This window comes from Aphis gossypii, chromosome X, assembly GCF_020184175.1.
Source record: "Aphis gossypii isolate Hap1 chromosome X, ASM2018417v2, whole genome shotgun sequence".
Classification (NCBI taxonomy): Eukaryota; Metazoa; Arthropoda; class Insecta; order Hemiptera; family Aphididae; genus Aphis; species Aphis gossypii.
Window position 1 is genome coordinate 42,726,902 of NC_065533.1, and position 14,952 is coordinate 42,741,853.

A 14,952-nucleotide genomic window follows, 5' to 3' on the forward strand; every position below is an offset into this window, starting at 1 on the left:
AGTAAAAGGTCAATTATATGCATTTCGATTTTCAATTGATGCATCATATCAAGTTTAGTTATTGTTCCTTCAGCAATTTGAATATCAATTTCTTTGCGATTATCATTCATTTCTCGTAAATATCTAAAATTAACATTTACAAGTATTATGTTAGTTAATGTATAAAATATGTAACAACTATAGTACATTGAAACTTACATTAGTGCTGATTCATTAGTAGCATTATAAGTCATCTTGAAACTACGTGTGAAACCTCTCAAGTATTTTATTGATGCCATAATATTGATGTTGATTATTCTATATTGAAAACAAATGAATTGAATTTCAAAAATTAAAATATATAATAAACAGTGCTTATTAAACACATTTTAAATAAATATGTGAAGGGGCATAATATTATAGTTGTATTAAGTTGAATACATTTTTATTTTTTGGCAATAAATCAATATTTATTCTATAAAGGTACCTTAAGGGTGTGGACATATTTATGGTACTATTACACCAGCCATCAGCTAATTTAATAATGTAAATGCAATATTTATTGTATTTACAATTAAAAGTACCTACTGGAGGTTAGATAAACAAGTTTTGAAGCCCTTCGGCACACTGTTCAACTGCTTTGTAAAGCAAATCTCTAACCAATTACGCATCATTGACTATAGTGCTATTGGTTTAAAATTGATTCAAAAGACAATTGCACGAGAACAGTTGGAAACTGATCTCTAATCATTCTTGTTTCAGTTAAAAAGTGTGCGGCTAACTATTATGTTGTATATTTGTATGTAAAAATTAAGCAAATTATCGTATGCATGACTTACTTGCGTTGAATGGAAAACGAGAAACCAAGAAAAACGAAATTCCTATTGTCGGCGGCGGTGGTTTCTGAAGGTGACCGTTCGATAGAACCCTGTCTACATAAATGAGAATACTGTTGCCTGTAGTGGTGACTGGTGCCTGCGTCTTGTGTGACTGAGCGCTCCCAAATGGTGGGATTTTGAACAACATAGTCATCTACAAGTATCTCCCTGCCGAAAACACCGGGTGGTCTGCACCGAGATTAAATTCCTTGGTGGAAACCGTGTATCGTTAACGTGGCAACTACTCGCATAACCCCCTTCAACTACCACTCGCTACTGGTCCACCCGCTGCTCACAATATATTTTATTCCCTCGGTGGGGTGGAATTCGGGCGGCCCCGTCTCAATACAAAAGATCGATTGTGAATGATGAAAATAACAAACAACCTGGCGCGTTCGTCTTTTCCTGTTGTTATTTAATGCAACCAAATTATTTTGTATGCGTGTACCGACGTTCGTCACAAGGAAAAATAAGCGGATAATATGAAACCAATATAATAAAATTGTATGCCCAATATTATACATTTTTTCATTAAAAAAAAAATAATGTATATAATATTAAAAATATTATATTTCACTTATATTTTATATTTGTGTACATTAAAAATAAATAATATTCCATAGCATTTATGCATTATTATAATAATTATAATAGGTTGTCTAATTAAATGGTTCCTAATTAGTATGAAGCGATAGACCGTTAGATAAAATTTAAATAATTGTTCCGAGGACTCCCTTTTTCGTTATATCCTCTCGTTGCCCGTACCAACGGTTTAGTCGTAATGTACAGTTGTACAGACAGGCACCCGAGAATTTAGCCACATCTTAACTACCTGTTTTGTATAAAATATTTGTTAACATTTTTCTACCCGGAGATTGGGCCACAAATTAAATCTATATTTTTAAAGTGTACCTGGAGATTGGGCCATAAAAGTATAGCAAACAAATATACTATTAATACGATTATAATATAATGTTTATTAACTAATTATTATTTTTTTAACATATAAAAATACAATTCGTCAAATAATTAATATATTTTTTAAAATACTTCCATACAGATTTAATTAATTTAATATACAACAAGGTCCATAAAATTAGTCAAATATGAAATAATTTTTTTAAAGAATGCAAATACTCATTTTACAGATATAATATAAGGGCCATAAAGTTAGTCAAAAAATAAATAATATGAAAAAAGCCTTTTCTATAGGTACATAAAAATATAATACAAAACATTTAGATCCATAAAGTCAGATAAATAATAAATAATATGAAATAATTTTTTTCTAATATAATATTTAAAAATATAATTTTTTTTTAAGCAACATAATACAGATTGTAAACATTCAAATTGGGTTTTTTCCTTTCTTCATATTTTTTAATTTCATTAAGAACAAAATTTTGTCGAACTAAAGTTCGTTTTCTTGTTTTTCTTGTTAATTGTTCCTATACTTCTAATCTTAATATAAACTTCTGATTGAAGTTGCAATAAAACATTTAAAAAATTATGTATATTTGTATGTGACATATTAAAGAAATTATTTTTGAAATGTGAATGAAAAGACTCGACGGCATTTGTAGTTCGAGTTAGATTTCATAATCTTTGCATACTACGCGTATGACTATTTTTATCCATTTAATTTGATGACAATTGATAATTTTATGTCATAAGATATTGGATAATTTATTACCTTTTAATAAGGCATACGAAGTCGCTTTGAGTAAAGTTTCGTATGCGCTGCAGTATTAGGAATTGTATCAATTTATGTAAAAATATGTATTATATTAAATATTATTTTATTACAATTTAAAATGTAATAGTGGCTCAATCACCGTGTCTGCCTATTATAAATTTAAAATTTTAGTGGCCCAATTACCGTATACCTTTGGAAAAAAGGTGAATTGTGGCCCAATTTCCGGGCGCCCGTACAGACCACTAATTAGGAACCACTGGTTTATTAACTCATAAAATGGAATTTGAATATCTTCTTTTATTTAATTTTCGAAGTAAACCTTCTAAAAATAACATATTACAAAAAATTGTATCATGTTTTTATTTTATGTTTTTGCCAAACTTAAGCTCCAATAGACCAATACTATAAGACATACAATTATAGCGGCTGTACTTAATTACGAAATTACGAATTTCGTAAATTTGTATAATGTGCTGATGACTATTTATAGTATACATAATTATAATTGTACCTAATGTATTATAATGAAATATCTAACTACATTTTTTAATGAACATAAAAAAAAAGTACATGCATTTATTAAAATATATTTTTAAGCTTATTCTAAAAACAATATTTAATAAAACGTATTTAAAAAAAAAAAATCTACAAAACCCCCTTTATACTAATATATGAGACTCATATTTTTGCCGATTTTCTCATATATTTTGTAACTTTGTATTGGTCTAGTGATCTAGTCACTCAAGTGATTGTCGATTTAATTTTAAAAAAATCGATTTTGTAGTCGATTTTCAATTTTTTAAATCGATTGTATCTAGGTGATTTTATCATTGAATCGATTTCTTTCATTCCGATTTAAATCGATTCACTTTCAATAATTGCCCATCATTAATATGAGTCATATTTGCTCATCAAAGCATAGACATAAATATGGTTAAAAATCTAGAAAGTGAATAATATAATAATATTATAATTCATTAGGTATACTGACAACTGTCACTATATAGGTATGTAATTAAATTGGAATTTAATGATATATCATTGTAAACGAAAAACGTTTCTAATGAGCGGAAACGATTTATTTGCTTATCGCTAAGTAATCTTTAATCAATTTAATTACATATAAATTGATATTTTATCGTTTCTCCTAAAAAATAATTATTGTCTCTTCTTAATTGTATGCAGAAAACGCTGTAGGTACGCGTTCGTACATTATAACCGGTAGTAAAATAATAATTTACATTATAACTAAATTCAATTTGAAATGTCGTTTAATAGCAATTTCCATTGATATTATTATATTAATTGTCTAATATAAATGGAATCGCATATTGTATTAAGTCGTTAAGAATATATTTTCCTATTACTAAGTATATTTTTTCAAGAACGCTTAAAAATATTACAAATTAAAATTATATCATAAACTCGATTACATGTAGAAATTTACATTAAAAAAAAATAATTTAATGTATTATATGTATTTTAATTTAACTACATTTATATTAATATAAATATTATATTATATTATGATAATGTCTACCTAATGATATACTAACACTACCAAAACTTAGTACCCATATAATATCATGTTATAAAATATGAACGAAGTATGCACATTATATTTGGACTATTAGGTGTATCGTATATGTTATAAAATCATATGGGTGTATTTATAAAGCCGTAAATAATTTAAGCCAACAGTTTTAAATGTTTTTGAGCGCAAAGGTGATGTGTGTGTGTTTTTTTCGTATAGCCGTAAGCGTAAAGATAAAAAGACAGTAGTCGTGTTTGCGGCGACGATAACATATGTCCCATTGTCCGAAGGGTATACGTGTTCGGTTGTACCTTCCGGTGTACGTTAGGTATCAAGGTACTTATAGGTACATGCATTATAAACAAATATAAACCATTGTCAAAGGCCACAGCAGACGGTCAACATATACGCATTATGTTAAGGTACAAGACGATATTATTGTAGTATTTTACACGTGTGTACGACATTGTAGAATATATAAAATAATATATAATCCGTAAAAATATAAAGAGCAGGAAATACTGCAGTGCTGTTTCTTGACTTAAAGAAACGTATTGTAATTCTACATTACAGGATGCGTAATTTAGTGGTCCGATTTCGTTTTTAGAGCTGAGCTGTGACCTAAATCGTACACGTATGACAAGCGTTTCCGTCCTTTTTGTGTCCTAAGCGATTTATATGGCTTAGGTACTGTCATACCTGCCCACAGACCACCTGCAAGATCAAGCCTACGCTTACAATCAAAATAAAAGAATAAACTATAATAAACATAATATTGGAATTACGTATATTCGAAGAGACGTTTTTGCCACCAAAACACGAGACCACGTCTACACTCTACAGCTATCTGAAATAAAAATTGTACCTGTTTAATTCGAATGTCATCAAAATATAATAATAATTCGAAATTAAGAACTAAAATATTTGGTGCACCACAACTGTGAATACATTGTGACAATTTTATAATATATCACTTCAACCCTAACTCCGCACATGATTTTTATATATTTTTATTGTTTAAATACAATATATTATATACAAGATATAAAAAAAATGGCGATTCGCACCCACGAACTTATACTTTGCAAATCAATTGTAAAAACGTGGCGATTAGCGCACGAACTTTTGTGTTATGGATCAACGCTGGAAAAAAGACTAAATCTTATAATAACAATGTTACACGGCCGACGCAGACGGACAGAAAGACATAAAAATGCGGCTGATTGCGCTTCCTCGCGCGTAATCTTACTATATTATATAGTTCACAAATGCAAATTTAAACAATAATATAAATGAACAATAAAATGTGTGTGTGTGTGTGTGTGTATCGGTCGGCGGCGGGATGTATAATGTATTATGGAACTAACAATAATGATGTTGCATTTCGGGCGGCAACACATGTTTATCTTTTAGACATTTTCGCTCTAGGCAGGAAATCTACAGGAGGCCGGTGCGTATGTGTATATTGTACGATAATAATCAGTACGATACACCTATTTTATTTTATATATATTATATATTGTGTACTGCGAAGAACCTACATTATAAATTAATTGTATTAATGATTTCTAACGAAATACGTATCACTGGGGTCGAACAATTAATCTGACCGTTTCAGATTCTGGAGAATATTGCGCTATTGAGAAAATTTTTAGTGCTGTTGGAAACATATTTTTATATTGTTGCTAATATTATAACAATATTATTATGGGCGAGGGTGGTTGGTGAAATGGCTCGAAAATAATATTTTTCAAAAATCAAAAACCATCGATGTCATCAATTTGTGGGAATTACCTATGTATTTTAGTGAAGTGATTTTCAAATTTTATATATTACATGTTAAATTATTTTACCAATTAGGTATATTATGTATTATTTTTTGAAAGTCGATTACCTTATCGATACTTGCGCTTACACTGAAAATAAACATAGTTCTCATGCACTTGTAAGTTGTATGACTTAGTATTATGTTTATTGTATAATACACTATTTAGTATTTATATGCGTTATAAATATAACATTATAATACCTAGGTAAAAAATTAATATTAATAGGTAAAAAAATTATACCGGGTCTTGGTTTCTTTCCATTACGAGTATATGATGCGTTTAAATTTTTCATTAAAATATATATTTATACACCATATTTTGTCCATAACATAATATCATATATTTAGGTACTTATACATAAATAACCTCTAAAAGCATTATTCCAAAAATAATTATTTTTCAAAAAACTCGAGAAAAAATTGGGGGCACATTGAATACACCTCTTCAGCAATCAGCCTCGATATAATCACATTCTTCTATGCCTTGCCATTTAATCCAGTGCATTAGTTGGCTGCTGGAATCGTTAGAGCCAACAATTTTTTCGATTGACCTAGTACTGGAATTAACAATACATTAAAATTGATTTATCATTTCTTTTAAATACTTTTGCAACAAATGACACCAACAAGTGTATTTTGTTTTTATATATAAGAAACCTCTAAAAAAATTATTCTGTCGCGTGGACAGTTTAGATTTTCTGGTTCCTGCCCAGTGTACAGTCATACCTTTTAACTGATTGCCAAAAATTATTAAATGTCCAAAATTTCAATTAAAGTTTGTCTTGTCAAAAATGTTGTGAATTTTTGGAGGTAGATAGTGATCGTATACCTACTAACAAAGGCGAAAAAAAAATACAACTTTAAAATAGCATAGTAGCACTTAATCAATAAACATTAACTTAATTTATTATATTATAATATTATACACCCACTTTAATTTATTTATTGTATTATCAGAAGTAGAGTAATAAACTAATAAAAAAATTAATTATTCATAATAATATTTATAAGACTAAAAAAAAAAAAAAAAAAAAAAACGAAAAACAACTCATGATACGCAGTTTAGGGTTAAGTTGAAATGGATTTTTCTCGGATAAAAAATATCATATCGGTTTGGCTTGGAATAGGTACACGACAAATAAATATATTAGTAAATTATTAATCGGTTAGTCTTCACGGCGCGGCGGCGGCTAAAAGCTGCGACGGCGGCTTAGAGCGGCGGAGACCAGGGCGCGCGGGGCGTAGCTGTCATAATGACAACGGTGGTGCGCGGCGGCGGCTAGTGATAGCGCGCGCGGCGAAGGTCGATTATATTTATTTGATTGTTTATTTTCGAGCGACGAAATTAATGACGGCGGCAGCGCAGCGATACCGGATCGAGAGTTATTCAGAATATTCTTGACCTGTGCGCTGCGCTGCTATCTGCGGCATCGTCGCGGTACGAAAGGTAAGTGTGCGGCGGGGTGGTGTCACGTCATGTAATTACTTCCCAAGCCGTTTCACGGTTATCCACGGTCGCGCGGAATTCCCTGTACGTACCGGAATACTTTTTACGTAATCGGTTAACTTGGGAATTCTGGCTAACCGGAAAACACATTTCTGGCCAAATTATCTTAATACTTAATACAACGAGCAATATTTACCCGAGATATGTGTCGGCGCGAACAAACAATATTATAATGTCTTACCTTTACGAAGTCTCGGTGCTGTTTAGAGGAGATTCCTCTGCGGACAGCCAATTTTGACACGGTGACGACGGCGGTGCATTGCCGTTGGGGTGTCCGTGGTTCACCGGTGGTCTGGGTTCGTCGACGTGATGGCGCGTATCACACCCGCGGGAGATGACGAGAATATTATGTAAACACAATTTAGACACTTCTAAGTGTCGCGTACACTTCGTACACGATGAAAACTGTACAAGGTAGTACAATGAAAATTATATTGACACGAGAGAAAAAAAAACGACGAAGGCCGAGAACAACGGTCGTTGGACCGTGCGAATCGCGTCGACGACGAAAAACGAACGGGCCCGTTCCGGTCGACGCCTTGACGGTCAAGGCGACACCGACCGCCGGCGGCCGGTACTCGTCTCTTCCCGTCCCGCCTAGCCCTGGGGCTTTGGTCGGGAACTCGATCGTGTCGCGTCGTAGTCGCCCGCGGTGGCGGTTGATAAAGTCGCAGACCGGTCGCTGCGGTGCCTGCTGTACTTTTTGTACTGGCAGCCGTTGCTTACCGTGTCGACTCCTACGGTGTTTATAAAACACGATTTAATTATTTTTAAACAACTTTCTTTAAAATATTTATGTTAAAGTTAAAGTAAGCAATGTGAATTCATTTTATATGTAGGTACTAAAAACTGCAGTTTAGAAATAAACATTTTAGTGCTCTCTTCTAAGTTTTTGCTATTTTTGTAATAATTTTGCTTAATTGGGTAGGTAATCATCAAATTGATTTTCCTGTTTTTTTTTCTTTATGAACATTCATCGAACATTTTGTTTTGAACCATTATGGATCAAGGCAAAACATAATATTTGTTTTTATGTATTTTATGGCATGTTATAGCATTTATTTTAGGATTTGTTTTTTAGCATATTATTTAGTAATTTTAAGCTGCTATAAATCTCGATCCCTTCTAATGACTATTAATGAAATCATTGAAAACGGACCGTTTAACATAAGCCTTAACAAAAAATGAAAAATAAAATACTCTTTACATTACATTTACCAGTATAACATTATTATTTTTGCCTATTCGATTTACAACATTTTTGCATTAATGCGACACAAACTACAACTGCTAATTGGTCATTAAAACTATTAAGGAAAAACGTTGATACACAATTAGATATTAATATACATTTATTTTTTACATTTATATTATTATAATTAATACTAATATTAATTTAAAGACATTTATTTTTAAAAAAATAATACAAAAATATTACTATTTAAAAATATAAACGGCTGGCTATATATTTTATAATATTATAAATGAACAGCATTATATCTAAAAATATAATATGCCGAGTGAAGACTGAAGATATAATAATCAGCCGGTAAATATTAAAATATCACATCAAACTGTATTATACATAATAAGTACATCTAAATTAACTAATTTAAAAAGGAAATGAAAATAATTTTATATTCCATTAATTATATAATGACATTGTTAAATAAGTAAATACCTTACATACGCTAATAATACCAATAATACCTGTGTACCTATTAAAATAGTTTGTATTATTGTTGTAGTGATTAAAATTTATAGTTACGAGTAGTGAGCACAATTATTATTAAGTTCAATAAATAATAATAAGAATTAAGTACGTACCTATATAAAATATTGTAGAATAAGAATAGATAATAAACTAGGTACGTTAAAAACATAATTATATAAAAAAAAAAATCGCTTAATTTAACATAAACTTTTTATAAACTTAATTAGCCGGTAACCTTAACATTTTAAATTAAATACATTCATCGTCTCCCTGCAATGGCAATTCTACTAGATTTGAACATTCCTGGACCGCTTCTTGTACCAACCGGTTCAACTCTTTCTAATATAAAATATATTGTATTAAATTAAAAAAATATATAAGTAAGTGGGGACCGTTTTTCTGTACAGTTTGAGTTAAATGGGTCCCTTGTAATGAAAGTGTTAAATCTTAAATTTTATTTCAAGGATATAATATGTTATTGTGACATACGTGTTGTATACGAAAAAAGATTCTGAGCGGAGACGATCTGTTAGCCCAACCTACACTAGTACACTACATCATTAAAATATTGTATTTCATGATATTTTTTGATATTCTATTAAAGTAATTTATTTTGCTATTTGGTTTTATTGCTACGGTAGGTTGATTTAGTTTTACCGAAAACATGGCATTTATTATTTTATTCTAGGTATTATTAAAATTTAATTATTTTAATAATACGTATACATTTATAGGTATAGGTACCATATTATTGATACCTATTAACTTTGAAAATATTGTTTCTTTATTCTTCTATGATACAAAATATATAAATCCACTACACACAATAAGTCCTCGCTTAACGTCGAAGTTAGGTTTTTATAAAACACGACGTTAACCGAAAATAAGTTCATCGAAACACTTTTTACATACCTATCTACACTTTATTTTAATGGGTTCCTGCCCATTAAATATAAATTATAGGTAATTAATTTTTAATAGTAACTTTTAATAGTTCGGACGGTAGTTGGTGTACAGCAATGACAATCAATGGTTTTTTTTTTATTAGTAATCCAATATTCCAACGTTTTATAATTTCTATTTTTGTAGAAAGAGTTGTATTTTTTCCGATTATTTAAACATTTTCGACCATAGAAGGCGAGCCTGGACGTTTTGTTGCGATATTAATTATAAATTAATAAGTATGTAACAGTAGGTAAAAGTAATATTATGTACCAATGTACCATGTACGTACACTAATAAAATGAAAAACGATTACGGAGTACATATTATCCAAATCAAAAAAAATAAATAATACCTACCTATTGTAAATATGTCGATCAAACATATACCTAACAATATTATCTGAAAAAGGTCGTTAGAATTAAAAACTTATTTGTAACAACTTATAAAAATATATACATATATAATACATAAATACATATCATGAAAATTTGATGAATATAAATAACATTATAATATTAATATGTAATACAAACGACATTATATCGAAACCGTTGCAGTGTTAAACAAAACACAAGGATTTAAATTTCTATGACGCAATACGAAACAACTCTAAATGAGGCGATATTAAACGAGGATTTACTGTACATACCACATACCTATTAGAATTCCTCACGAATAATTTATTTGAATTAACTATAAGAAAATAATTATTTTTAGTTTTAATATAAACAATTAACAAAAAACCTTATTTAATTCAGCTATAAAAATTTAAAATTTTTTACTATAAAATAATTAGTAAATTGTTGTGGTATTAACGAATTTTGTCAAAATTTGAACTTTGAATAGTTCTAAAAAAGAAAATTATGATACGTACCTATTTTTGATATTTTTTGATTATTATAGTAACAGTTTTTATGAGGAATCTTGTATTATATTTTTAAGACAAAATTATATTTACTGACAAAAAAAAAAAAAAAAACTAAAATAAGTCAAAAATTGTAATTGTTTATAAATAGTTCAAAAACAGTTAAAACACTTTCCATCACTGTTATAGTAATATTAGAAATTTGTAATTAACTTAGATTGGGTACCTATCAAAATCGATATAAGTACTGGTATATATTTTATTTTACATTTGTTGGTTCCTTATGGTTATGACTTATGACTTATCATAGATAATGAACCTTGTATAATTATTATTAAATATATAACAAAAATAAACAAAAAAAATTGCAAATTGCATACCTACACTTACATGAATGTGTGTCTTAATAACTTAAAAAGAGTTAAAATACTTTGAAAATGTTAATATAAATAATTTATGAATTTAAGTAAACTTGCTTATTTGTTTTTAAGTTAAACCAAAAAATATAATTAATATTGTCAACTAGTTTTGCATAATAATCGATTACTTTTAATCTAAAGTAGGTGCCAACTAAATTTAATTTACTATTTGAGACAATCCACAATGTTCAAAACATTTTTACTGCCCCAAATAGTGATATAATAGATAGAAAATTAGCACATGTTACTATAAAACCAATAGATTATCGCTCTGGTCAGAATCTAAAATATGCATAATAAAAAACCTTTATTTAAACATAAATTACTTTATTAGATTTTAATTAAGTACATACCTGGATAGTTATATTAGATTTATTAGATTCCTTGTTGCCTTGCACGTCTTCTAGGTTTGAATATTCCGAAGTAGCTTCTTGTACTAACTCGGGTAATTTTTCCTAAAATACATTAATTTAATGAAAGCTTATAACAATACTTTTAAATAATTTGTATTTTAAAAGTTAATAATGTTACGCCCGGCCTCGTTGATATACAAATAAACACGGTAATGAATACGTTGTGATTTTCAGTGTATACTAAAATATTTATTAATGTAGTAAATTTCACAAAATATAATATTTAAGTTTATAATTATGAAGTTCGAGCGGTGTTACGACCTGACTCCAAAATACTGATATCAAGACCGTGAATGATGTTATGACCTGCCTCTGAATGTGTTGAATATCCCTAACCGACTGTCGAGCTCTCGTCTCAGTCTCCCTTTTATATGACTGTCATAAGGATAAGGAGTGGGTGACATCTGTTATACGAGGGGATCTTGAAAATGTGTTTGTGTATTCTGGTCGATTCTTATCGAAGAGACATTGAGATCCGCCATTTTACAAAAGAGACGTGTGATTCTACTTTAAAGTCTAAATTATTTTATTAGGTATAAGATATTTTACGCTGTTTGTCCTGTCCTCGTATGTTTGTGTTAATAATTTTATATAAAACGTGTCACCACACCGATACGGCAACGTGTCACGTATTAACGTGACATTATACTTTTCCCAAGCATGTCGAAGTTCTACTCTAAGTTTTTTCTTGGTCGTTTAAAACCAGTTATAGAATAAACACGTCTCATATCAGACCATCAGTTTGAATTCCGAAACAAACATTTAACCATAAACCAAGTTTATCGTGTCACAAGCTTAATATACACAAAGAAGAAAGTATTGCAAATAACATCTAATAAATATGCTTAAAAAAAAGAATTACCTTTTAAATAGTTAGTATTTTAAATGTTAAAAATATGTATGATATTAACTCTAAATATAAACTACTTTGTTGGATTTTAACTAGGTACATACTTTGTCAGTTGTATTATTTCCAATAGATTCCTCATTACTCTGCATGCCATCTACATTTGAACAACCTTGAACTGCATTTGATACCAACATGTCATCCTAAAATAAACGCATTCAATATACGAATTTAGAATTACCTATGTATTTTAGAACTTTTACATTCCATCCAAATAATACTGTAAATACTAAATACTATTTAATGTTTGTAGGTAAACAAATACACAATAGAAAACTTAATCAATCATATCGAATACTATATTAATAGTTAATTCTGACTTATTTATTTAATGTTCTAGTGTTCTATCATTGTGAATGCTTATCTAAATTAGATAGTTTGTATTTTTAGTTTTAAATATATGAATATAAAAGTATTATTTAAATATAATAGGTATACTCGTAGTGGCGTGTATAGAAATTAATTTCGGAGGGGGTTAAAAAAAATGTATGATAATATTATATATAATATTATAACAATCCCATACCAACCATACATTTCAGGAGGGGTTTGAACCCCTAAATCCCCCTCCCCTATATATGCCACTGTATACTCATATATTAGTGGGATTTTAACAAGGTAAGTACATACTACATTGAATGTATATGTATTGGATATACTACATTCATTATGCTTCTGCGGAATTTTTGTGCTTGAACATTTTTTTGCTGCTTTTTGGTGTAATTGTGGATACTCATTGTTATGAATTTCTCTAAAACCAGAAATTGGATTTTGGTGTTTTATCTTATTCAGTATTTCATTAATAATTTCATACTTGTCATTATCTTCTGCAAGATCTGTAAATAGATTTAACAAATAAATAGCGGATTGTCATTAAATACTAGGTACTAATTGTATTATTTGAATAATTACTATAAGTACCTATTATCTTATTACTTGAAAACATAGATAACTCAGTTTCGGTTTTTAAATTGAATTTAGTTTTCTTTTGGAAGTTTCGTACAACCGTTTGTATGCGGTTACTCAAACCATTATTCATATTTATTCTTTTTACTTGAATATTGGTTCCAAAGACCGACTTTGTTGTACTTTTTAATTCAGTTACACATTGTTTAGAATTTGAGGAGTAACTGTTGTTAAAATTAGTAGGTAAATGGACAACTTCGTGATAAATATTGTGATTCATTTGAAATTGTATTATATCTAATCCCTCAATCCATTTATCTGTGTCATTAAGCATTAACCAAGTGTCGATCATATCGCCAACGATTTTGGTAATAAATATGGCGTGATTTTTATGATTGTAGATTTGTGTATTTCCATAGAATACTCTAGTTTTTATACTCAGAAAAAATAAATGACAAGCCATTTGAAAGGAGAATAATTTATCTCTTTCACATATTAATAAGAAAGGAACTCCTACAATTTTAAATATATCGACCAATACATTTACCACATCACTTGCACATAAGCTTTTTAGAGGTTTTAGTAAATAACGCTTTCTCTTAAGGTTTTGATAAATTAATACGAATTTTGAAATTTTATCGGTGCGATTTTGGTTGTCGATGAAATCGATACGACACACAGATTGCATTTTAATGGTTCTGACGAGTCACTAGTAGGTATGTATGCGGCTGTAACGGTTCTGTTCTCAGACTGCTCTGTTGGCGTTCTCTAAAACGTTTCTATAAAAGTATAAAATTTAAAAATATTAATAAATATAAATTAAATGTATTATAACAAAAAAAAAAAAATGCATGTTATGCTGTAAATTATTATTATAGTATATAATACATAAGGTATATTCTTTAATATAATTAATGTAGACACGTAGGTACTTTGACATCGTAAGACTTCAGACATAATAAAAATAATACAATGCTAAATCCGCTAAACCTAATAATGTTATTAAAATCTATCATAAACATAAAAGGGTGTATAGATTGACAATATTCGCTTACATTTTCCTAATCCAAACTATTGGTGTTGTTACGTATTTAAGAATGTAAAATTAAAACTACCTAACTACAATAATTAGTAGCAGTGAAGAAGGAACATCGAATACCTATGTAATATAGGTACCTAGGTATATCCGAACATTCCACTGTGCATTGAAGGTTTTAAGACATCGCAGTAACAAAGATTATATGTATATTATGTTATACGATAAACGAAATTTTGTAATTAGGTACCTATATTACACAATACAATATGTTCTATGATAAAACAAAAATTTAAGATTCGTCCCAGAGATTTTATGTAGTATT

The 14,952-nt window shown here is 29.2% G+C and overlaps 1 protein-coding gene and 1 long non-coding RNA gene across 2 annotated transcripts; both read right to left on the bottom strand.

The window, feature by feature from the left end:
- Window positions 1-4,102: 4,102 nt before the first annotated feature.
- LOC126552850 (uncharacterized) lies at window positions 4,103-8,095 on the bottom strand. The gene is made up of 3 exons (XR_007606305.1): window positions 7,604-8,095; window positions 6,642-6,747; window positions 4,103-6,472 (listed from the first exon to the last, which is right to left on the bottom strand). It is a non-coding gene; the product is annotated as an uncharacterized LOC126552850 (long non-coding RNA).
- A 1,261-nt stretch (window positions 8,096-9,356) lies between these two features.
- Window positions 9,357-13,943, bottom strand: LOC126552502 (uncharacterized). Its single transcript, XM_050207212.1, has 5 exons — window positions 13,622-13,943; window positions 13,316-13,521; window positions 12,733-12,828; window positions 11,719-11,820; window positions 9,357-9,475 (listed from the first exon to the last, which is right to left on the bottom strand). Exons 1-5 carry the CDS (start codon window positions 13,941-13,943, stop codon window positions 9,386-9,388), a joined length of 816 nt encoding a protein of 271 aa, XP_050063169.1. The 3' UTR covers window positions 9,357-9,385.
- Between the last annotated feature and the right edge of the window lie 1,009 nt (window positions 13,944-14,952).